Source organism: Macrosteles quadrilineatus, unplaced genomic scaffold (assembly GCF_028750875.1).
Source record: "Macrosteles quadrilineatus isolate MER2022 unplaced genomic scaffold, UCM_ALF_1.0 Scaffold_1__1_contigs__length_201487025, whole genome shotgun sequence".
NCBI lineage: Eukaryota > Metazoa > Arthropoda > Insecta > Hemiptera > Cicadellidae > Macrosteles > Macrosteles quadrilineatus.
In genome coordinates this window covers 105,832,963-105,860,364 of record NW_026542594.1, presented here as the reverse complement: position 1 = coordinate 105,860,364, position 27,402 = coordinate 105,832,963, and the positions used below count along the sequence as shown (strand labels likewise).

Below are 27,402 nucleotides of genomic sequence, written 5' to 3'. Positions count from 1 at the left end.
GAGCTACATCACCCAAGGTAACAGTAGGTATTCCAAGAGGAAATCCTTACCGTTACAGCTAGAGACGTAAAATATCCAGGTATCTATTACTGCAAGTAAATACCCATTTCTCATAAATAAATACCTGGGTCACACTACACACAATGTTTCAATTTAATGTTTCCCATTAAATACTATTGGAATGTGTTTATTATGTTGATTTTATTTTAGTGGTTCAAATTATTAGAATTTTTTTTTACATATAATGCAAATCGCGTGTACATTTATTATTAAATTTTAATATTTTTAAGTACCCTGTAAGGTACCAAATTTTAAGGGGGGTAAAAACGTACTGTGATTAAATAAATGTTACATTTTTAAATAATAAATAAATTAGTTCAGTTGTTGAATCAAACTCATACTTTAATGTAAACAGAAAAACTAATACAAACAAAACAAATAACAAGTGATCATTAATTCACATACACATATGGTATTAAGTCAGTACATCAGTTAAAAACATCAAGAAACACCATAACTTACCCGACTTTTATCCACAACAACCTACTCCTAGGCCTATGTGTTGGCCATAGCTTGGGCTTTGGGCCAAAGAACGTAGGCCTACTTTTAATAACAGTGAGGTACATACACACACCCGCGAAAACTACATATTTATTCATAATAGCACTCCGTTTCACCAAATAAAGTTAAACCCATATAAACCGGCCGATTTTACAGATATTTAACGCCAACGACGACATAACCCCAAACTGGTGTTTGTTTGTTGACAGACGACAGACGAAACTAGACCGGCTCAACAGTTTAATATTCGATCAGCTGTTGACTAGTAGTACTTAAGTTCGCCGCTTGAGCGCGTAAGGAACGAAGGATTTTACTCAAAGACAGAATTATTCGTTCGCACGCCGTCTACGAAGTATCATCGTCGTTACAAGACTACTTACGCATTCACGTCATCGCCGATATTCAGAAGGTTAGCTGATGGTTAATCACGTTACGTTAGTTTTCATTTATAATACGCATCCACGTTTCCAAATTCGACTTTAGATATCTAATTTTTATTCTATCCTAAATCTTAAATTTATAACGTAGACTTTGCCGACTTGTTTCATACCCGCCAGTTCCTGCCTGCCGGTGACTAGCGGTGGCCGTTTAAGCCATTAAGTGTTGATTTCGTTTGATTTAAATTCGTTATTAAATTTATCGTTTTGTTTCGCCGTTTAGATTTATTCCCGTTATTACGCCGTTTTGATACCCCGAGACTTGTCTTCTGAGTTCTAAACCCCGTCTTTGGTGGGTGAAAGAATCCGAGTCTGGGAGTAGGCCAATTTAACAATCAGCTACAAAAATTTGTAAATTTATCTTAAATCATCTCACGATCAATCCTCCGTTTAGTTAATTAATTAGGCCCCGACAACTCTGTAGGAATTGTGTTTTACCTTAAATATATTCAATATTATATTATTTACAAACATTTTAAAGTTTAATACGAGTAGTTTTATCAAATTGGCTAAGATAGAATACTTGTCAGTCCTACAGAGTCAATCTAAAAGTTAGGCAAAATTTACCAAAACACTTTAACAAGGGTGAGGATGATGTAGCTCCTACTGAGCGTCTGCAGGATTTCCTGAGCGCTTCTAGAGCTCTGAGCCTTCGATTAAATTTAAATAAATTGATCAGTCAAAGCTGTGACAACTTTGTATCGACCCCTGGATTTTTCTCGGCTCCTTCTGAGCACTCCGGGGAAGAAATTTGAGTGTGGCCGGTTCTGGGGGTAGGCCTAGCCTGACTTTGGTAGATACTAGTTTATTCCCCCCCTAGAATTTTGGATCACAACCCAAATTCTTAAAATGCATACAGTAAACTGACAGAACCATATCCGTATATGTCAATTTATAGGGTTTATTGAATAATCTTATTTTTAACTCAACATGTTTAATATTCTTTTGGAACTTCCATATTTGAAACTAAAAGCCCAAGTAACAATTTGAATATTAGTTAAGTAAAAAACTGTTTAGTAAAATTGTTGATTGATAGTAATTCTGAACAAATTGTCTAAACTTAAAAGAAATACTTCTGGATTAGAGTACAAAAATACACTAAGTGTACTAATAAGTGTTGCCTAAATTATATTCTTGTATTTGACTATTTATTATCCAACTTCATAATATACAATTCAAGTAAATTCACTTATTAAAAAAATGTATCACATGTGAATAAGGTGATACAAATTTTTTTATTAAGAGAGTATGGATAGCCTATAATGGATTGGGAAATAGAAAAATCTATATATTAATTTGAAACTGTTTTTCTTTGTCATAGCTAAATTGAGAGAACGGCTGGGCGTAGAAACTCGGTAGAGGTGTCTAAAGAAAGATCTTGGTCTGTAGATGAGCCATCAAAAGAGAAACGTGGTAAATTCCCTTGGGGCTCTGCCCCAGTGGCCTTTGAATTCACATCCCATGTTATTCTTATGGAGGAAAAACTGGGTTTTTGTCCCAGCTAATTTGAGAGAACGGCTGGGCGTAGAAACTTGGTAGGGGTCTCTAAAGAAAGGTCTTGGTCTATAGATGAGCCATCAAAAGAGGAACGAGGTAAATTCCCTTGGGGCTCTGCCCCAGAAGCCTTTAAAGTTGCCTCTTCACATTTGTTTACCATATGCATAATTCTACACTACTTTTTAATGAAACATCTGTTAATATTTAAATTGTGATTTATTGAATTTGTCAAAATTAAGTACAGTATTTGCAATGGGTTTTTCTGATTTTAAAATCGATTTTATTCTGCATCGTGTCATGTTTTGCAATATAATGTTATATTACCAAATCAGTGGAAAATCCTAATATCACAGTAAGTTGACTCTTAAAATTATTTCTTAAGGAGTTAACTTATATCTATTGTATGGCTTGGTTTCTGACTTTTTTTACCACTTCTTGGAGATTGTACGTAGGTGATATTCTTTGGCGTATTGCATCTGTAGACGAATCTTGGGTTGGTGAAATTATTACAATGGAAAAAAGCGAGAAATCCTGGACAATTTGATATAGGCTCAAAATAAAACTGAATTAACAATATGCTACATTTCTTGAGCAATCATTGAAATAACCGATTTGCAAACAATGGAAACATAGAAAAAGTCATAGAACACAACCAAGTAGAAGAAAAGAAATAATTTTTTTTTTTCATTTATAATCGTTATTGTTATTATAGACAACCTAATGCGGCTATGAGAGGGAAAAATTTGTAGAAACACTAAAAAACAAGATCAGCTTTTTGAGAAAAGATAAGATATTTACAAAAGATTTTGATTATATCTAACTGTTGTGTAGATCGTGAGTATTTCCATAATCTTCGTGAGTCGCCTGTAATGCTTCGCAATTGCTCGAATTCGAGCAACAGGTACACTAGTTAAAATTATTAAAAAGAAACCATGTTAACTTGAGCAATAAAAACAATGTAATGAAAAAGTAAACATAAAAATAGCATTTGACAAATAACTGCACACACACATGACAGAGACAGTTCAAGGGAAAAAAGTCTTCAACATACTGCCCGCCTTAAAGCAATGAAGGGCTTTAACAAAGAATCCACGGTAGTCGATTCCTGTAGAGAGAAATGGTCAAGCAGGAGTGATTGGAGAGAAGGGTAGATCACCCATTAGCAGGGTGTTGTTGCGTGGTTTATTTTGGAAACATGTAACGCACTTGAATATACGTGAGCGAACAACGCTACGTGCACAAAGAATCCAGACGGATTGAACGATCAGAGCTTGAGTGAGTTGAGATCCAGAGTCGATTAAGGTTGTAAGTGAAGCAGTCAGAGTGGGAATACCAATGTAGGCCAAGTATTGTGAAGTGTGGCTGTTCAGAATCTCGGAGAAAGACAGGAGACTCAAGATGTTCCTTGGAAAAAGCTTGTAGAAGACGATCTTAGTTGCAGACCCATTTACGTTATTCGAATCCTCCTCGTTGTAACAGGTTGACCAGTTGATCTTGAAGTTTCAAGGCAGTTTCCTCAGTATTTGCACCAGTGATATCGTCAACGTAGTTCTGCGCTCCTCATTGTAACAAGTTGACCAGTTGATCTTGAAGTTTCAAGGCAGTTTCCTCAGTATCTGCACCAGTGATATCGTCAACGTAGGTCTGCGTTCTTAGTATTTGCGCTGCCTCGGGAAAGTAGTCAGCTTCGTCGTCAGCGAGTTGGTGAAGAGTCTATATTGCCAGGTAAGGAGAGCTATTCATACCATACGTCACGGTGTTCAGCTAGTAAGTAGAGAGAGGTTGAGAGGAAGTTTCACACCAATGGATGAGTTGAAATTTTCTATCGTCAGGATGTATTTGGATCTGTCGATACATTTGACGAATATCACATGAAAAACAATATTGTGTCTTCTAAAATGCATAAGTATGTCACAAATATTGGATTGAAGCTTGCGTCCAGTAAGCAGAATGTCATTGAGAGAAACCCCTGTGCTTGTTTTTGCACTAGCATCAAATACTGTTCGGAGTTTGGTTATACTACTACTCTCTTTAAGAACTCCATGGTGAGGGAGAAAGTAGTGTGAAGAGGGAAGAAGGGAATCTCAGCATATGGTCATATGGTCCAGAGAAATGTAATCCTCTATGAAGTCGTGGTAAAGCTGAGAGAAGCGGGGTTGGACAGCGAATTTTTGCTCCAGAGAGTGGAATCTGCGTTCGGTAAGAAATTGAGACGCTCCAAGAGGGGGGTCAGCTTCCTTGAAGGGAAGATGAACGATGAATCGTCCTTCAGAGTCTCTTGTGTGCGTAGACTGGAAGTTCGCGTCACAAAGTTCTTCTTCTTCAGTTTTCTTTTGACAATTTGGAAGTTCTTCCTGAGTGCAGAATCGCTGAAGTGAGGAATGAAGGTCAACATCATTGGATGAATGGAGGGAGACGGTGTGACTGATGAAGTTTAATTGTAGATTGCGGTGTGGAGTTTGTTGGTATTTCACAGGGTGCAGAACCCATCACGATGTATCCAAAATGAGTTCCTATTACGTGGGGTATATGTTGGCCAAGAGAGTAATGTTCATGAGTTAGTAACTTTGGGAAGAGAGAGCAACCTAGCACGATATCAATGTGTCCTGGCAGGTGAAATGTTGGATCAGCTGGACAAAAACGTTTAGTGAGCAATAACACTTCCGGAGAGACTGAACACGAGGCAAGTCGACAGTCTAAAATGAGCATTGGATGTTGCGGAGATATGAGAAATCCAGAAAGAGTTTCAAGATTGAGGTAAGTTTGCCCGTTACTCTTAGCAGCATTTTGGCCAAGTCCAGAAAGTTGAACATTTGACTTGTATTATTGGTGCTTTTTTAGACATGTCTAAAGCCTCAGTGTTCACCATCCTACCTTTAAATAAGCTTAAAAATTAAGGTATTTATGGTAAAGAACTGAACTGGATAAGGTCTTATTTTGAAGAAAGGCAACAGTATGTCAGTGTTGGATTTGTTGAGGAGCAAAATTTGTACAATATAAAATCTAAGTTAAGGTAGGTACAATATTTGGTTCCTCAAGGATCGGTTCTTGGACCGTTCCTATTCTTATGTTATCTGGGAGGTATGCAGGAACACCTAACTAATAAAATTCAGAATACCAAACTATGTTTATATGCAGACGACATCAGTATGTCAATACATGACAGAAATACAAACAGTATAGAATCCAAAATAGAAAATGCCATTTCAATTGTAAACACTTTCCTCAATGATAAAAATCTTTTACTAAAAAAGAACAAAATTACCCTTTGGTTAAATATTCTTGTAAAAATTCAAAAAACAATTCCAAACATGTTGATCATGTTTGTAAGGAAATAAGTTCTGGAATCTTTATAATTAATAGACTTCAACATTTTTGCAATGTACAAACCCTTAAAACAGTTTACTATGCCCACATTCACTCCCATATATCTTATGGCATTGAAATTTATGGGGGTACGAGTAATCAAAATTTAAAAAGAATTTTATTATTACAAATGGAAGCTATCAGACACATCCTAAATTTAGAAAGAACCTCTAGCAAAAATTCTTTAAGAAAATATTTCAAAGATTTGGAAATTTTAACAGTTCCGTGTTTATATATCTATAAAACAATTCTTTATGTAAAAAATAATGAATCAAAATTAGAGCGACAACAGGATATCCACAATTACAATCTATATCTATACTTCTATACTATTATATAAAAATCTAATGGTGTCTGTCTGTATGTGTATTACTAATAGGTGCAAAAACTAATGAACCAACTGGGCTTAAATTTTACAAAAATATAGCTACCATACCAAGGACCATTATAGGACTATTCACATTTCGATGGCTTTAACCCTCCAAGTGTCTCTAATTTTGGTCTTAATGTTCGCCCATTTATTGCGCAATCGCAGGGTTTTATTAAAATGTATCTTAGAAACTTAAAAACAATGTAAAGTATACTGTTTTATATATAATTTTGTTTGGAAAATTATGGGCTTCAATGTAACATTTAAAACATTAAAAAAAAAATGTTCAACAATTTTTGTGGGGTTAACATTTCACAAGAATTATAAAATAAATGAAAAAAATTTATATTTGCGCTCAATAAATTGTTATAATTTATAGGTCTACCAATATTTTAAAATAGCCACTTGTTGCCACTATTAAGAATTTTATGAGGATTCCAAAAATATAATAATATAAGGAAGTGGTTTGCAAATAAATAAGTTACGGGCAAAAAACAGATTTCGGTACATAGCGTTGAGCTAAGAATGCATAGCCTAACCATAGCTAGGAATCTGGCTGATAATTTACTTCAATATCACTACCTACTTCTTCAGGATCATCAACCAGGCCTTCAAAATCACTTAAATCTTCTTATAATGCACCTTGTATATCACTACTTTTGATTTTTAACACTAAAACAATGATAAACGTAATAAAACACATCAGTCATCGGTGCGAGGTTAACCAATCTGTTTACAAATACGCACGTCAGCTGTCTGCTACAATATTTTCGGAACTAAAATGAAAAGCGTATAGAAACATACATCAGGAGAAAGCTCTGAATCTGCTGAAAAAAACTATACATAACTCGATCCAGTTCAATCCGATTCAGTCAGTCCCAGAGCCGTCGCCGTAAACAGTGTTTGTGAGTCGCAAAAGCGACACATAACACTACAGCGGATGTTTTATGAGTCGCTTTTACGACACATAACACTCGGAGGGTTAAAAGTTCTGAGATGAACATTTTAAAAGTAAATATTGATTGGTCTCCATGGCTGTGATGAGAACACTAACAATGTTTGTTTACATTTGCTTTGACATTTGCAAACAAATTATTACTATACAAAGTAATCCTGAAGCCAATTTGGACTTATGGAATCCAACTGTGGGGAACATCCAGTATGTCGAACATAAACATCATCCAACGATTTCAGTCAAAAGTTTTAAGGTTCATTCTTCAAGCCCCGTGGTATGTTAATAACAATATCCTTCACAAGGACAGTGGAATTCCTACGGTTGAAGAGGAAATAACCAAATTTAGTGCAAAATATCTAAAGAAACTTGAAAATCACCCTAATCACCTGGCTCTAAACCTCTTGGACAACAGTACCAGTATATAAAGACTAAAAAGGATTAATGTTTTGGATCTAAGCACACGTTTTGTTTGAACAATTTAATTTTCCCTTGTTTATTTACATATTTATCTTTTCATTGAAATATTTTTAAGTTAGCTCTGTCAATGGACAGAGATTAACTAACGTTTTATTAAAAGTTGTTATTGTATTTGCTAAATGTTCTAAAAATGAACAGATTGTAAATAAAATTGTGAAAAAAAAATTGCTTTGACATTTAAATGTAAACAAGAAGAACTGCTAAACTGCATATTTCACAATTTCAGACAGCTGATGCAAAGAAATTAAATATAATATTTTCCATAACTATGAGGTAGGTTTATTTTAATCTAACCTTTTATCATGGATTATTTATTCTAAAACTATGTCAATGATTATAGAAAAAAAAGATTCTATAACCATTGCTGTATCAACTCCGCTTTGGATTTTTTAAAGCGTCTAAGTTATGAAAATAATGTTATTGATATGTTTTTTTTTATGGAAACAGTATTAAAATTACAAAGTATAGGTTTTTTATATGAATTTGGAGGCTACTTTAAATCAATTCTAACTGCTTAACATGTGTTCGATTAACTTAACATAACTAGCATATCACATTGTTTTTTATATGTATTTTATATGGAGTGGTTCTTTTCAAAGAATGTAACAAGATCAATAAAAATTTGGCTAGAGGTTGTGGCCTCACAGAAGCTGAGTTCAAACAATACTTGAAAATGGTCGGAGACGTTATTCCTCTTAGAAGTCTTCATGGGAGATCCAGGGACGGGAACCAGTGCAGGCATTGTCCTGTATCTGAGAAATTTACTCTTGAAACTCTTGCCCACGTCCTTGGAAAGTGCCCATTTAGTAGTCTTCTACGAAATACCCGCCACCATACCATCAGAAAAATCATAGCTGATCAATTCAGAAAGAAAAGTTACGAGGTCTATGAAGAGGTCACGGCTATAGAAGAAGAGGGCTCTGTGAGGCGGAGTGACATCATTGTTATAGACAAGGAGAAAGATTTCGGTCTCATTATAGACCCAACAGTTCGTCTTGAGACAAATGAAAATCAGCCACAGGAAGTCCATGAAGAAAAAGTAAATATTTACAAGAAAACTATCCCATATTATTCAGAGAAATATAAAATATCAAAATTCGAAGTATATGGACTACTCATTGGATCAAGAGGAACAATTCCTCAACAAGTTGAGAAATTTTGGAAGAAATTCAAGTTGGAAAATCAAGTGCTATATTTAATATCTTTAACAGCCATAAAATTTTCTATTAATATTATAAGAAACCACCTATATAACAACTATCATAATTAGGTTTAATCAAACTTGCAAAATTTAATGTAATATTATTCTTTGTTCTACAGCAGACTACAATGTGTAGTAAGATTTCAATTTTTTAAATAAATTTGAATTTATATATAGGTAAATTAAGTTATTGTGTTTTGCTAAACCTATGCTTAAATTAAACTAAAGGCAACAACTAAATTTAAAATCTAATCAGTTAAATTGGCTCATCGGAAGAAAATCAAAACTTAGTCTAGAAAATAAATTATTGCTATATAAAACTATATTGAAACCAATCTGGACATATGGAGTGCAACTATGGGACTCAGCGAGTACTTCTAATATAGAAATTCTCCAAAGATACCAATCGACAATGCTGAGGAAGATAACAAATGCACCATGGTATGTCAGCAATAGGACACTACATCAAGACCTTAAGATGCCTACAGTTAAGGACGAAATCATGACCATAAGTGAACGATATATTACGAAATTGGAATCTCATCAAAATCATTTAGCTCTTAACTTATTAAACAACATGGATACAATTTACAGACTTAAGAGGCCATCAATTCTCGACCTACCCTACAGATTTTTGTAAAGTGTTTTTATTGTAAAATTTGTTGTTGAGAGTGCTTAACAGCTATTTTTAATGTTCCAAAGTCAATTTTTCGTATTACGTAGTATTTACTTATTGTTCAATATATAATAGAACAGATTGTAAAGTAAATAAAAAAAAAATTAAATAAAAAAAAATTAAACTAAAGAATATCATCAATAACTAAATTTGTACGTCGATTTTTGTTTTCTAGAATCTGTTGTATATATGTAACTATATTTAAGTATCAAATGCTAATACAAAATACTCTTATTTTATCTTAACTTAACATAGCTTTCAGTTCACATTTACTTTATTTGATACATTTATTATTTGTGTTTTGCCACACCACTGATTAAATTAAACCCAGGAAAATATCATAAAACTAAGCAGTACAGCTCGTGACACCTAAGCTGGCACTTGGCCTAGCGCGGGCAGTGTCGGCGGGAGGAGGGTGGAGGTAGGGAAAAGACCGGACTGCAAACATTTCCGCTGCCTCACGGGGTTGACTCCCCTTGCATTGTACTTGAGCGCCCTCATATGGGTCCCGAGGACAGTTGATGCAACCCGCATGACGGGACATAATGTTTTTTAAATAGGTTCTAGTAGCGATAGGCCAAGTGCCAGCTTAGATGTCACGAGCTGTACACAGTGTTCTTTTGTTTCTAAAATCAATGAAATATCTGTTACTATGTTTACTTAATGGTAAGTGTGAAAATGTAAAGGCAATGGACGATGGAACTGATTAAAATAACGAGTTTGTATATTAAGTTGTTTGTTGATATTTTTCAGTTTTTTAGTAGAATCAGAGATGCAATGAAACATAAACAGTAGAACCTCTTTAATCCGCACCCCCGTAATCCGAACGTCCACTAATTTGAACCCCTCATTGCTGTACTCTATACACAGTACAGCAGTTCTTTATTGTATACTGTATTTAATGTACAGTACTGTTTATTCACCATGTTTACTACTGTATTAAATAAACGCTGTATATTAATTTATAGAACATGTTTTCATTTTTCCCAAAATAATTTCGATCAATTTTAGCCATGTTTTAGCTAGTCCCAACTACCCCTGGTCCAAATTAGTTTGGATTAAAGAGGTTCTACTGTACTGTATTTGCTATTACATTTTTTAGTCCTTGATGCTTTGATAATCATATTATATTCCAGTAAAATTAAACATTGTGGTATGCAAAAGGTCGGGTAGTTCTGATTTTTGGATATGTTGTTAGTGTTGGGCCCACAACGTAATATCCAAGTTATCCATCTCGAAATACTACCGCGTGCTGCGGGGCGCGCCACTTGTTAACGAAAAAGCAAAAATCTGACCATTCCTGTGGGTTTTCACTCTATCTCGCGAACAGTTGATTTTACTGAAAGTATTCCTTTATATAATTACTAAACGAGGATAAATTTGTGACAGTTTAAGCCCAACAGCAAGTACGTAGCATAAATAACGGTCAAAATATAGACTTTCAAAATAAATGAATTTTCCAAAGATGTATAAAAATTATGTTTTTTTCTATATTTCCACAATGTAGTTGTTTGAAACAAACACCATATTGATTTAAAGAGTATGCCAGTTTATTTGCTATTAATAGAAAATAAATGAAAGATTCATACTTTCATTTATTTTTTTCCTTCCACCATGTGAAATTATGAATAAAAATACCCCCACCTCAGCAAACCTGCAGACTAAGCGAATTTTATATTTGCTTGATTTGATTTTCACAAACCTATTAAATAACATTAGGTTTAACTTGTACCTAGGTTTGCTGCTACAGGGAGGGTAATATAGTATAAAATAATAATAGTATGATAAGAAACAAATAAATTTACTCAATTTTATAAAAATGTATCTATAAATAAGGAAAAAACAATAATAAAAAATCTTCTCTATTAGAATAACATGGGGATTTTTAATTTGCATTGTTTTAATTTTCTCCGTAACCAATAACTGTAAAACACATTTTTATGTACTAAATTATTTGTTTTTCAGCTCTACAAAATTGTTTAAAGATAAATTGTAAAATTGTATCTTTTGAGGGTCAAAAATAAAAAAAAAACTGTTCTTAAAAAAAACCCCATAAAGGAACCGTTCCCATGGCCTGATCATGCTTCACGAACTCGTTTTAATAAATGTAGGTTTACATGCCGAAAAACAGACCTTCAAAATATACCTTCAACAGCAAAACTACTCTTCCCAAAGCTGTCAAAAGTTTATACATAAACATTTAAGCTTAGCTTTGGGTACAGTACTTTCACATGAAAACAAAAAAAAACAGTTTATTATAGTTAACAGTTTATTGAGGTTGAAAGATCAGGCAAATGAGATCTTCCAATTACAATCACTCTACATCTTCCAAATCTTCCATTCAGTGGGTAATTTTTCCATGCCAAGTGCGCCCATCTATACAGGACATGCTGAATATGAATTGAAATACAGGATTGATATAGAAGAACACAAAAAATTCACAAAGAACGGAAATTTCACTACAAGACGTACAGACAAGTTCTGGTCTGATTAGGCCATCGAACAGGCCCTCATAAAGACAATGAAAAGCTCTGGTGGATTGACTCGAGGACGGGGGATAACAGACAAAATGCTGTAACTCGATGGGCGCTTGGGATGATCCGTCCTCATCAAATCTGTAGGAAGTTGAGAAGTATTATAAACAATGACGTCAGTGACTAGTGAGCAACATGTTGACGTGCGCCATTCTCGTATTGCTCGAGACAACGAAATTGATGAAAAGATTATATAGTGGTTTCCTCAATACACACCATTCAACATAAATGATGTGCTGATTATTAGCAAATTTCCCTTATAGGGAATACGCTATTACCGTAGGTCTCATGGTAAGACCTAGACCCGGGACCGATTTACTTTTTCATTTTGATATTCCTAGAGGTAATATTAAATATATACTGGTATAAATTCCAGTATATATAAAAATATATATGTATATATACCGGGTGTCCGAAAAAGACTCCCTAGTTTTAAAAATACCCCACGATACTATTTGTTCAAATGGATGAGTAATAATCCTTTCGTGCTGTGTAGAGTATACTTCAAAGTTTTAGTTTCGTACGTTGGAAATAAGTTGCGTACACCTATTTGACCTTGAGCGTAGTTTTGGTAATAAATTATAATACAAATAATAAAATATTAATGATAAAAATTTGTAAAAATAGCTTGCATGTCTGCAGGGCTACAAATGGTTCGCATATTGAGGTGTGATAGTGTTAAATAAACTTTTATTTTATTATATTTCATATAATGTATCAGCATAGCCACTTCTATGATATCAGTTGTTGTAATTTGTATTTAGTACAATAAATAAATAAATTTTCAAACTAGGTGAGTTTTTCTGGAGACCCTGTATTTATGTCCGTTAGCACGATAATAACTCTAGCAGAAATCATCCGATTTAGTGGAATTTGGTACAAACGTAAAGGTAAATTTATTTATTAAAACGAGTTCACGAATCATGATCGGTATGATAAGGCCATGGGAACGGTTGCTTTATAAATATTTGGAAGAATAGTTTTTTTTTCATTTTTAACCCTCAAAACATACAATTTTACAATTGTATCATTAAACCATTTTGTAGAGCTTAAAACAAATAATTTAGTACATAAAAAAATGTTTTTTACAGTTATTGGTTACGGAAAAAAAAATGAAAATTAAAAATCCCCAAGATATTCTAATGGAGAATATTTTTAACTATGGTTTTTTCCTTATTATAGATACATTTTTATAAAATTGCGTAAATTTATTTGTTTCTTATCATACTATTATTATTTTATTAAAAGATATACTAAATTACCCTCCCTGTAGCAGCAAACCTAGGTACCAGTTAAACCTAATATTATTTAAATAGGTTTGTAAAAATCAAATCAAGCAAATGGAAATTCGCTTAGGCTGCAGGTTTGCTGAGGTGGGGGTATTTTTATTCATAATTTCACATGGTGGAAGGAAAAAACATAGGTGTGCCCGTCATATTCTGACGTCACTCGGATTGCAAACAGAAGATCACCTGATTGTAACTGTCAAATTAGTACATGTATTTGTTTTGATTTGGTTGTTATTGTTTTTATAATGTGTGTTTTTAAAAAAAAAAAAACAATAACAATCAAATGAAAACAAATACATACTAATTTTGACAGTTCTACAATCAGGTGATCTTTTGTTTGCAATTCGAGTGACGTCAGAATATGACGGGAGTAGCACACCTATGTCTTTTCCTTCCACCATGATAATTTCATTTATTTTCTATTAATAGCAAATTAACTGGCATACTCTCTAAATCAATACGGCATTTGCTTCAAACACCTATATTGTGGAAATATTGAAAAAAAACCACAATTTTTATACATCTTTGGAAAATTTATTTATTTTGATGGTAGGTCTGTATTTTGACCGTTATTTACGGTAACAAGTGGCGCACCCCGCGGTGTGCGGTAGTATCTCAAAATGGATAACTTGGATTTTATGTTGTAGACCCAACACTAACAACATATAAAAAAAATGAACTACCCGACCTTTTGCACAGTAACCCCCTATTTTGTTGACATATTTACTGGACTATTAGTTTTGTCTGCTGTCTTTAATGCTAAATTATTTGTTTAACATTTTGTATAGTACCTATAGATATAGTTTCTTTAATATTTCAAAAAACTATTGATAAGGCACAGCAATATTTCTAAAGTTTATAACAGCTGACTTAGTTTTTCTAATGATTTATTGTGAGTGAAATTTTGCAACTTCAAAATTGAAATTTAAAATGTCAATAATAAATTTAAAGATATGCAAGATGAAGGTAAATTATGTATGTCAATGTTTTAATCGAAGATTTGGTAAGTTTTTCTCATATCAGCCTACACAAGATTTAAAATTAATCAAAACCAAAATGGTGGTATCCACTACTTACCAGATTTAAAAGTCATATAACTTAAACGTTTCTATTAAGGCTATAAAAGTTGAATTTTGTTTCTAAAAGCGTTGGCGGATGTGTAACTATTATATGCAACAGATGTAAAGATTAAAATGTTTCTATTTTGTGTCCTCTTCCCGTTGCAAAGCACGGGTACAACAGCTATAGGTCTGCCGCTTAGAAAGCGTCCTCCTCGTAGCATTGGTGCGAGAGAGAGATACCGAGCTGTGGGAGTGAGACAGAATATGGCTCTTCCCCCACTCCACTGCCACACCACCACCACCCTTTATTTTATTTTACATTTTATTTGACCAAATCATATGTTTTCTTATAATTTTCCAAAGACTTTTGAATGACTTTCATTAGGAATCAGCATTGAATATATAACACTACTATTTAGTTTTATATATCCAAAATAGCGTTGTATTAAACACTGAATGAATATACTGTAGTAGTGTTATACAATATAACACTACTATTTAACCGAAAAACAGCAAAACAGTAAATACTTGATTGGCTGATTGGAGGAGTGGGGGATGTGCGTGCACACACCTTCTTTTATACGCCTTGCCATCCCGGGTCCAGAGGTATTACCATGAGTACTACGGTAATAGCTTATACCCTATATAGGAAATTCACTAAAAGGCCGTCACTAATATGTGTGATCGTTACTTGCGATGGTGGCAACACCATTCATTATAGGCTAATTGCAGTCGCGTTATTTGCGTCTTACACAATCGTGGCAACATCCGCGATAATCTCCTGCGATTATCTCAGCTTCCATGACTCTTTGTGATTGCGGCTATATCTTAATCGCGGCGAGATTCGTGATGATTGTCCGTTTATGGGCTGTTTTATGGGGTAAAAATAGGGTTTTCCCATTTTTGACCCTAAAAACGCAAAATTTCACAATTTCTTTCTAAACCATTCTGTAGAGCTTAAAAAACAAATAATTTAGTATATTGAAGCGTTATTATGCGCCTAATAGTTACGAGAAAAATTTTATAAAGTTGTAATTTTAAAATTCACATGTTATTCTTATTGAGAATAAATCAACTGTTGTAGTTTACTTGTTTATGAACTAATTTTGATCAAATTTGGAAAAAAACATTAATTTCTTACTAAACTACAGTACCTTTTAACATTTTACATAAAAAACACAATTTTTTACCCTTCCTTGTTTCAGCAAACCTACTCGTTAAACTAATTCTATTTAAATAGGGAATAAATGTGATATTGTTAAGGAGACATTTTAGTGTAAGTTCAATCGGGCAAATGGAAATTCGCTAAGTCTGCAGGCTTGCCGTGGCGGGGGTATTTTATTGTTAGTTCTGTACGTCCAACTGTAGAGGTTATGTTTTGTTTACATTTTGTTTCTTGTTATTTCAGTAATTTAAACCTCAGTAATTTGTTACCTCATTTAACCAAATAAAACGATTTAATCATAAACAATAACTGGTCTTCTAGTTATATTCAGTGTTGGGGAAGCTACTTTTAAAATGTAGCTAGCTACAACTACTGCTACATTTCCAAAAAAGTAGCTTAGCTACAGCTACAGCTACAGTTCCGAAAAAGTAGCTAGCTACAACTACAACTACAATGAAATGTAGCTACAGCTACAATTTTAGCTACTTTTCCAAAGACGTTAATTTTTATTCCACGCACATTAGGTAAATGTAAAATTAATTGCAACTACATTTTAATTGAACAAACATTAAAAAAAGTCAGTATTGTATCTAACATTACTTGGAAAACAAATTATTCCTCGATTGTATTTAATTTGTTGGCATTATAAACCTAACATTACAAGAACAGAACCAAATAGTTGGGTGTCCCATCATATTTAGTAATTATTTTTAAATATTGCATTATTTTTAAGCATCTTAAAATGTAATTTTCATTAAGTTCAAAGGACATACAACCAAACTATATTTTAAAAGCTAATTTTATTAATTTAATATAGATTCATTTAAAGATGTTTTATATCAACAATTAAGACCAATAAAACTGCAAAAAGATTATTTAAAAATACTTTTTGTGTTACAGAGCCTAGCCTACTGAAATTGGAGTTTATTGCCTTTCTTTACTTTTAATGTTAAAAACAACATTGCTATAGATTTTAAAGTGATAAATTACTTATTCTACGAATAACACTTTTCAATGTCAAGAAATCGTCCTTTATTGTCATTATGCATAGGGCAAATTGTGCTTCAACCTAGTTGGTAGAGAAAACAGTATTCAGCAACTTATCCTGAAATCGGCTTTTAATTTAAACATGATGAAATTTGTAAAGTAAAAATAACATGTAGGCCTACTTGGCTATGTAACAAGTTGGCTTATCTTTTCAAGATCTTTTCAAGATATATTCATAATAATTGAACTTGGTATTCGTCTTAAACCATAGCCTCAGTCCTATACAAGAGCTGTTAGCAGGAGCAAACTATGCTATTTTTTCAATGTAAGTTTCATGTTATACGGAGATTTTTTCATTACAATTATCATGTAGTCTAGGCATATCTTATATCTCATAAGGTAATTTCCTCTTTGCTAATTTAGTAAACCTTTGAAAAATCTTCGTAATCTAAACAAGGAAGGGCTTGTGATGATAAACCACAATCAACAGCTGAAGCAAAGGTTGATAGACCAGCTTTCTCATTATTTCAAGGTGTGTTGGTTTCCATTAAACCCCAAGTTGAAGCATTATCGATATAATAAAGAAACTAAATTGATTACTAATTCCCCTGTCCTGTCAATCACTTGCAAGCATTCAATTCAATAGCTTCTCTTGTCACAGGTACCGTTTAAACGTCGTCTGCATCTAGCGATTTTATTTTATCTGACAGTAATCATAGAGTAGTAAATTAAGGAAATGAGAGCCAAAAATGTGGATAACACTCATTTAATGGCCTCTATGTCCACACAACGTTGCAATAGGGAATGAAATGGCTGCAACTAGCTGTTTGAAGTCAAGAAAGGGAATTTTTTTGAAAATCTCAGTTTGAAAGAGGTTGTTTCACGCAAGGTTGAGGTTATGATAAAAATCACTATCTCAAACAAATGTTAATGTAGCGAGAAAAGTAGCTAAAAATCCGCTACAACTACTTTAAAAATGTAGCTAGCTACAGCTAAAGCTACAAAATCTTAAAAGTAGCGTAGCTACAGCTAACGCTACAAAAAAAGTAGCGCGCTACTGTAGCGTCGCTACTTGTAGCGCGCTACTTCCCAACACTGGTTATATTACCATATAGTAAAGCACAAATCATGAAAATAACCCTAAAATAATAGAAACACAATGTTGTCTACCCCAGCGATCAGTGTGGACGTACATGAACTAGACACGAAAACAAAGCTACAATATTTACAATGGGATGAGGAGTCTACTTGTTTTGCTTAGTCTATGTTGCAACTCAGTGGCAGTTCCGTGCTTTTATTTATTAATTCTGCATGGAGAGGTTCCGTCGTGATTATCTGTATGGATAAACACCATTAAACAGATAATTATTCTAACTAATCTGTAGGGATGAAAATTAACCTCAAAATTCGTGTAACTGAGCAGTCAGACATGTTCTTGTTCGGCAAGCCGCTTGTTTTCGGGTGGGCCTGCGAGGACTGTTTTCCACAGCAGTACGAACTCTGTCGAATGTTCGTTGTCTGGCATCCGATCTGACTTTGGTCGGCCTTTCAGCTTCCTTTTCAACGCAGAAGCCGTTGTTCTAAAGTTAGTAACACACCGCATTATTGTTATACGCAACGGAACATCTCCATGTCGCCTTAATTGAAAGAATGCACGAAACTGCTTATGCTGCTGAGTTGCAATGAATGAATTCAATACTTTTTAAAAACGACTCCCTAACAACCGCACGTAGCTCAGGCGACCACTGCTCTATGACTAGAAAAAATGGCATTGTGTAGGCTTTCCAACGAGCATACTCACACCACTTTCAGACAAACTGTCGCTGAACAGTGCTCTGCAGAAAATGGTTCGGTTTTTTGCCGCACCCTGTACTGTATAACACTATGACTATATTCAATATTGAATACAACACTATATTGGATATAAAACGCTTAATAGTGTTGTATATTCAATGCTAACTCGTAATGATTGTCATTCGAAAGTCTTTGGGAAATTACAAGAAAACATATGATTTGGTTAAATAAAACACGTTCAGCTTGCACGTGACGTCACTATCCACACACCTTGTGAAAAAGGCCATTGGTGGAGAGGGGGAACGTACCCTCCCTCTCCGTTACCTCCCCTACATGCGCTAAAAATTTCGCGCAGGTCGTTTTCTAAACGGCTGACCTATAGTACAGTACTAGATATGAACAAAATTAGTTTGTGGCCTTATTTTGGTAATTTTTATTATAAATTACCAATCTAAATCGTCTATAGTACTTCATTTCATATAGCAAGCCGATTCATATAGAATTTCGACAGCATTTCGGGTCATCTTCGGTCCAAGCAAATATAAATTGTTATGATAAAATTTTATAACATTAACAAAGATTTCAAATACTAATTTTATATGTAGGCCTACTTTGTTATGCTTAAAGCGTAGCAAAGCCCCTAATTAAGTTCTGTATTTTTGTGTGTATGTCTGTTGGTAATGCATTAAATAGGAAATAAATGTTATATTTTTAAGTAGATATTTTAGTGTAAATCCAATCAGGCAAATGGAAATTCGCTTAGTCTGCAGGTTTGCTGCGGCGGGGGTATTATAGTAAATGCATTAATGGTAGGAAGGTCCAAAATGTGATTGAAGTGCAAAGACTGTAAGCGGTGTTCATTGTGATATCTATCACGGAGGAGATTATATGCAACCAAATAATTAGCTTCAGTAAGATTCAAACTCTTGACTAAGTCGAGGGGTTCTCCGCTAAGTACACTTAAGAGGTACTGAAATTTCATGGCACTGGAAAGCGACGCGTTGTGGTGTATTGCAGTATCAAACAAATTTATAAAACTTTTCCAAGTTAGTAGGTCACCGGAGGATTTTTTGTAAATCTAATTTTGGTAGGCGTACTGCTTGTGAAACAGGAGTTTGGAGAAGAGAAATGGAAGAAGAGTCGCTTAAGATAGCAGAATTTGAAGGTTTAGGAGGGGGCATTAAAAACTCAATAATAGCCTCAATATGAGAAAATAAACTTTCAATTTCATCCAGGTCTTGAGACAATGTCTCGTCAGAGATATGATCCTCTTCCAAGGCTAAAACCCGTTGCAGATTATTGTTGAATTCTTCTTTTCTTTTATGAATTTCATTTAAGTGAGCATTAAGTTGTTTAATTTGAATATGGGCCTAACGGTTATGGAGAAAATTCAAAAACACTACAAATTTAAAATTTCCCAGTTATTTTTTGTGAGAATTATTAAACAGTTGTAGTTTGATTATTTATGGATGAATTTTGATCCAATTTAATGTGTTAATACTAAGCTGTCGACATTTCAATAAAAAAACACTCCTCATTACCTTCCCTGTAGCAGCAAACCTACGTACTCATTAAAATTAAAGTTATTTTAGAAAAGGAAATAAAACTGACAATTTTAAGGGAAATCGCAGCCAGGTAAACGGAAATTCGCTTAGTCTGCGGCAGGGGTATTTTAGTGTAATAAGTACAGAGTGTATAAGGTAAGCCCATCCCAGAGAAGGAGTCTTCAATATCTGGTAAATCAGTGAACAGTAAAGAGGCAAACCACCAAAAACTTACTCATTATTAACAATGAAGGAATTAGATTGACCGGCTGTTTGAGCATATGCTGATTTAGCTATTAAGATATCAAGAAATTAAAAGATCAATGTTTAGTGGGATTCCTGTATTGGTGTTTGGTGATTTTAGACAATTGTAGCCTACTGTACATATTTTATAGACACAATATTTTAATGCAAAAATGCATCAAATTCATGGTATTTAGTGAAACAACAGCAAACGTGAGAGCTAATAAGTTTTATTTTTAGTTTCAAATTTATGTTACCTGCTGCTGTATGTTTTATCTGAGTAGTCATCATTTCAGAATTTATTCGCATCTTAGATCCAATGTCAGATGCTCTATTGGCTCTTTTTGACCCAAATTGCTTTAACAGTTTATTCCTATTGTCCTCATATGTTGTTTCTATTTCATCGTTGTCATAATTTGATTGTAAAGTTGGCTTGCTCAGAGCTTTCTGTAACTGGCACTCAATCAGATCCACCAACTGTACCTAAAACATCACCTTGTTGTATTATCTGTATGTTAGCGAATTTCCTATAGGCTATAGGGAATAAGCTATTACCGTCTAGGTCTCATGGTAAGACCTGGATCCGAGACCGATTTACTTTTTTGTTTTGAGGTGCCCAGAGGCCAAAAACACCATCCGTTCAAATTCATATATATATATTATATATGTATTATATATATATACATATACAAATGCATTATTAAAAACTAAGTACCCTTTTTGAAACTCATTTTATTAAACAACGACTAGTTTCGACAATAATGCCATAGTCATGTTGTTTTTATCTAACAAATACAATAAATATTTTATCTAAATAAATAAATAAAATCATATGATTTCATAGGTTTTGATGGCTTTAGATTTCTTCTGTTTTAAATGGTTTTTATACTACAGTTGGCTCTCGATAGTCCGACACTTAACAGTCCGACACGCTTGGTAGTCCGACGCTGCTGCAAACTACAGTACAGCTGTACATGAGTCATCGGGGTCATAGGTCTAGACTGACATCGGTCTAGGCGTCTCACGTGTTTCCGGTAGCTGGTTGCAGTGTTCAGTAGCGAAGTGACTCGTGCATACGTACTGTACTTTTGGTGATCAAGTGACAGTTTACCTTCAGTGTTTTAGTGTTAGAGTTTTGTTAAGTGTTGTGTGATGGCAAGCACAAGTGAAACCAATAAACGTAAGCATAAAACATTAACTCTTCCCGAAAAATGGGAAATTATTAAGAGGTATGACCGTGGTGAAACTCCCACGGCTATTTCTAAGGTTTATGACATCGGGCGACCTACCGTTTATGACATTGTGAAAAATAGAGAAAAAATAGAACATTTTATAAAATGTGTTGAAGACGATTCTAAGAGAAAAACACTTAAAATGAGCAAATATCCCCAAGTTGAGGAAGCTCTTTATGCGCGGTTTAAACAGCAAAGAAACAGACATGCCCCGATTTCTGGGGATATTTTAAAAGAGAAAGCACGGTTTTTTTATCGTGATATCAACAAAAAAGATGATTTTCGTGCCAGCGATGGCTGGTTTGAAAATTTCAAAAAGCGACACGGTATTTGTTTCTTACAGATGAGTGGAGAGAAACTATCTGCCGATGAGACAGAAATTTCTAACTTTATTGAGACCCTTCAAGCTAAAATCACTGAACTAGGCCTTACGCCTGAACAAGTTTGCAATGCCGAGGAAACCGGCCTAAATTGGCGGCAACTTCCAACAAAAACATTTGTAACAGGGGATGAAAAAAAGGTTTCTGGAAGAAAACTTCAAAAAGAAAGAATTACATTAATGGTGTGTTTGAATGGCGCTGGGAATCATATGTTAAAACTGCTAGCTGTGGGTAAAAGTAAGAACCCCTGGGCATTTAAGAACATCAATATGGATTCCCTTCCAGTTGTTTATATGAATCAAAGCCGAGCCTGGGTAACTCAAGACGTTTTCAATGACTGGTTTTTCAACCATTTTGTCCCAGAGGTAAAACAACACTTAAAGAGTAAAAAAGTCTGCCTATAAAGGCTCTTTTACTGTTAGATAATGCTCCCGGACATCCGGACATGGAGGGATTGAAAGTGAAGACAACTGGTGGTTACATAGAGGCCATGTATTTGCCAAAAAATACAACTGCTCTGATTCAACCCATGGATCAAAATGTTATCAAGACAATGAAGGCACATTATAAGAATCGCCTACTTATGGATATCGTCTGCCAACCTGACGCAGACATCACATCACTTTTGAAAAAATGTTACATCAAGGATGCCATTTTAAATGCAGCATTTGCATGGCAACAAGTCAAACCTGAAACTCTAATTAAGTCATGGAAAAATGTTTGGCCAGAAAACCCACTCCTCCAAAAGAAAGACGATGGAAATGACAAAGGTCAAGATGACAACGGAGTTGTGGAGGATACACTAACACTTTGCGATGATATTAACGTTTCACAAGAATCTTCAGAAGACCTAAGAAGATGGGTATTAGACGACAACCTGTGTGCTGACCTAACAGATGAAGATATAATACAGGAAGTCACATCTAATGAACAAGACGACACAATTGAGGAGGCCGTGGAGGCAAAATACACGATCAGCTATGACGAAGCTATGTTGGCTGCAAACACTTTGATTCGCTGGTGTGAAGAGCGTGGACTTGATTTGAACAACGTGTTAATGTTGAGACACATTCAAGAAAATACAATGACAGACTGTTTGCGTAAAAAGAAACAAAAGACTATCACAGATTTTTTCAACCCGTAAATGTGTAGGCCTACACCATAGTTACAGTACAGTAATTACTGTACAGTATTGTACTGTATTTAGAAAAAACGGAGCACTACATTGTATTTTAGTTTTGATTTACTGTATACTGTTCTGTTTTTTGTATTTTTATATGCAATAAATCTTTCTTTTTTGTAATATTTAATGCCTAAATTGATTATTTTATACCCATAACAGTAAAATAGCACGTGATATGTATTAAAAACTGGTTTTTCTTAACGTATGCAGTTAAATTCAGTGAAATAAAGCTAACCGTTGGTAATCCGACGTTTTTGGTAATCCGACACCCCCCCGGTCCCGTAACTGTCGGATTATCGAGAGCCAACTGTATTTACAAGTTGTTACCCAGGGGCTTCACCCCGTTTGATTTTGGAAAAAAGAAAGGCTATAATTTTTTTCATAAATTGGATTGGATTTGTTGATGTTCATTGTGTTCAGTAAATTATCTGGGTGTTAGTAAAATGTAGTGTTAGATATAAAAACCTTAGTATTAACATGACTATGGTATAATTGTTGAAACTAGTCGTTGTTTCATAAAATGAGTTACAAGCTACACGCCCGGCTTTTTTACACGCAGCTAGTAAAATAGCTCAGTGTGAACGACGTACTCGCTCAAAAGCTGCTTGTAAAAAAGCTATGGAAAAAGTTGACGCTGCCGCTACTTTACACGCCAACTTTTGAGCGAGTAGGCGTGTAAAGTAGCCCAGTGTGAACACAGTTGCTTGTGCTTGTGCGCTTGTTACTCAAAGATGTTGGAGGATTTGGTTCAAGCCAGCTACTGAGCGTGTGGAAAAAGCATCGTGTGAACGACTACAAGCGCACTCGCCGACTCGCCGGCGTCTTTCTACACGTCTGCGAGTTGGCGAGTGGACAAGCTCCGTGTGAACGAATACAAGCACACTCGCCAACTCGCCGGCTTCTTACAGGCCGGCGAGTAGCGTGTAAACTTTCCCCGTGTGAACGAGGCTAAAGGGAACTTAGTTTTAGCGAATTTCCCCAATAATATAAGCTATTACTGCAGTACTCATGGTAAGACCTGGACCCGGGACTGATTTACTTTTTCGTTTTGAGGTCCCTAGAGGCCAAAAACACCATCCGTTCAAATTCATATACATATATATGTATATATATACTCGCCTTTGGCTCGCTGGGGGCAGGGTAGTAGATAATTAGCAGTAGGGTAGTTAGTAAGTAACGTTAGCAGATTGAGTCTTTTGTGCAAGGAAATTAGTAAAAAGAAGGGGAATTACGATGCTATAGAAGAAAAATATAGTTTTGTATATTAAAATTTTTTGTATAGAACAATAAATTGTAGTAAACATTCACATATATTAATTAAAAAGTATAAAGTAATATTTGTTTCCCTGCCAGTTAGCCATAAATTGTATGACACATCCAGTTCCGCCACGGGGAGGCCGGGAAACGTAGGAACCATATGTACAAATGTAATATGCCAATCTAGAGAAGGATTTTGATGCCAGCAAGCACATAGCAAAAGCACATAGTAAAGTGGTGAGTCAACAGGCTGGATTACTTTTGAATGTACAATAAACCTGAATCGTCCTGATATGACAGTAAAATCCACTAAGTTTTTTTAAAGCGGCCGATTAAATGAAAGAGAAACTAAGGGTGAAAATAATAAAATACAACAAAGAGGATTCATCATGCAACTGCAGTGGCGGTTCTAAAGAATAGCCCCCCCCCCCCCCAATTGGACCCTGGAATATTAAATTCAGACATATATTTTGTCCTAAAAACGTAAAGGAAATTTTGGGATACAGTTCTAGACATCAAGAATACCTTTCCATAGTCACCAAACGGCTTTAAGCATATTAAATCTTCAAGGGAGGGACCCCTGGACCCCCTCCTTTTGTTATAAGCTGCCCAGTAGCCCTCCCCCTCCTCTAGGTCCTATAAATAATCAGTTCAGTATATAAATAATTCAGTTTCTCAGCTGTTATCCATTAGACCACCAAGGCCGATGGCTACAAACCATATTGTTGCGGTAATAGTGTTCCCTCAGCCAATAGAATGCTCTCATTTTGCCTGTATTAAAAAACTGCAGCTGAAATAAAAATTGTGCTTCCCCCACTCCGCAGTGCCAGGGGACAACATCGTGATGATATAAAAAGCTTTAGACTCCAATGTTTTTAGTAGGCCTAGACACTCATTTTAATTTATAGTCATGTGTTGAATTGTTTGAAATGCAATCAAGTTAGTTTGTTGTTTTGTTTATGTTAAAAACACAAGCTCATTACTTCTGCTAAAATAAATCTCAGATTTTCTCATTAAACTTCATTACCGAAATCGTCTGTGATATTACCAAGAGTAAATCGTGCATTCTAACGATGACGCCGTAAACAAAAACTATTAAAAATATAAAATTAATATTCAATATTCCACTTAACCCTGTCAGTGCTATGCAACGATAGATCATTGTTTTTTTAAATATCTAAGGGATATAGAGAGGAAGATTATTTTAACAAAAAGTCGCATAAAGACCATTGGTGACCAGCATGTTCACAGTAACAATCACTTAGCTAAAAGATTCGCCCAATTCGATGATTCGATGTGTATGTCTAAACCAAGGAATATGAACACCTTACTATGCCCCAGAGGTTATAGTATATTGCTGCAAACACACAGGTCACCATAATTATTTGCCACACAGGACGGGAATCGAACCAGAGCAGACGAATGCTACTGGCTAAGTGACACACGCCCTAGCCTTCTCGGCTATCTGTGCTTGAAGGATGAGGAATCAGAAACCGGTATTTAAGCTGAGCCAACGATTGCAAGCAGATAGCGCTACAGCAGGTTGTTCAATGCGTTAAAGTACGTCCACAATGCACGCTGGTATAAGCAGGAAGTCAGATTCAGATTTTCGGTGACGAGTGTCTGACTCAGATGAGGTAGCCATAATGCAAGCAGGTTGTCAGCCGGACCTGTCTGTGTTGAGACCTATTTAAGGGATACTGTACATTGATACATACATGTTATATACATATTTTATACAGGTTTTATACATATTATTATTTCTTGCAGACGACAACAGGTTTTTTTAATATTTAAGAATGAGCTTGAACACCTTTTTAAAAATGAGCACAAGCTTGCCAAAACTGGGGAAAATATCACAAAACCTTGAAATAGCATGTCCCGTTGAAGTAACTAAATTTATTTCTGTAAGTTAAATTGCTTATTTTGTAAAAATTCAATATTACAAACAATTTTATTCAATCAGCAGATAAATTTAAGGTACAATGTTACAATATTTGTTAAAAATTATGCACTTTGATGCGCTTATTGTTGAACGTTTGATAGCAATTTGTCGATATCTATGGTTAATGTAATGAAAAACTTATACACTCAATACAAAAACAAAAATCAACAGTCCGATATAAGCAGGTTGTCTGAAACCAGAATGAACAATTAATTCCGGTAAAAATCTGAGTCAGACTACCTGCGCGCAGAAAATCGGCGCGCAGATGCACTATGGCCACTTACGTTTACTAGCATGGGATGATAAGCGCGCCGAGTCTGACTTAATCGGCACCGACAGTCTGACTCGGAAAACCAGCGTGCATTGTGGACGTACCCTTACTAGGTAGCAGCACTAGTTCGTCACAGACTATTTAGACGATATTTTTCAGTTGAACAACAATAGTGATCATAAATTGTGTTACTGAGGCTTTGCTGCAAAACATTATTTTCCCTAAAATGGCTATATTACGACACCCTTATCCAACTAAATCAAGGTTAAATTCAATATTAGATTGTAAACTAGATTTCTTTTAATTTTATGAGATTTTGGTTTCAAACAATGCTATCACAACATTACAATTTATAAACAAACTTAGTATACTATAAAACCATAGTGCAACCTGTATTACTATACGACAGAGACTTGGTCTTTCACAAAGAAATCCCAAAAAAAACTTAATACTTTTGAAAATAAAGTATGAAAAGGATTTTTGGACCAATAAAAGATGGAGAGTTGTTGAGAATAAGAAAAAATCAGGGAATTAAGGGGAATTACTAAGGGTATTATTAAGGGAAGTAAGTAAGTTGTAGTTCAACTGAAAAATATCATCTTAATAGTCCAAGACTAACTAGTGCTACCTAGTAATGTATGAAACAACCTGCTGTAGCGCTATCTGTTAGCAATCGTTGGCGTCAGCTTAAATACCCGTTTTTGACTCCTCAGTCTCCAAGCACAGAAAGCCGAGGAGGGTGTGTGTCACTTGGCCAGTGGCATTCGTTTGCTCGGGTTTGATTCCCGTCCTGTGTGGCAAATAATTGGTGACCTGTGTGTTTGTAGCAATATACTACAACCACTGGGGCATAGTGAGGTGTTCATAATCCTTGGTTTAGACATACACCTCGAATCATCAGATTGGGCAAATCTTTTAGCTAAGTGGTTGTTAGTATATCCTGTGAACATGCAGGTCACCAATGGCCGTTTTGCTAC

The 27,402-nt window shown here is 34.9% G+C and overlaps 1 protein-coding gene across 3 annotated transcripts in view; it reads right to left on the bottom strand.

Annotated features, from left to right (window-relative positions):
- The window catches only part of LOC129005598 (DNA-directed RNA polymerase I subunit RPA49-like), a 107,498-nt gene that overhangs the window by 60,143 nt on the left and 19,953 nt on the right, over nucleotides 1-27,402 (bottom strand). For all 3 annotated transcript variants that reach the window (XM_054434569.1, XM_054434718.1, XM_054434642.1), the window contains exon 3: nucleotides 20,415-20,640. In XM_054434569.1, the coding sequence (XP_054290544.1) occupies nucleotides 20,415-20,640 (226 nt within the window). The remainder of the gene's footprint in view (nucleotides 1-20,414; nucleotides 20,641-27,402) is intronic.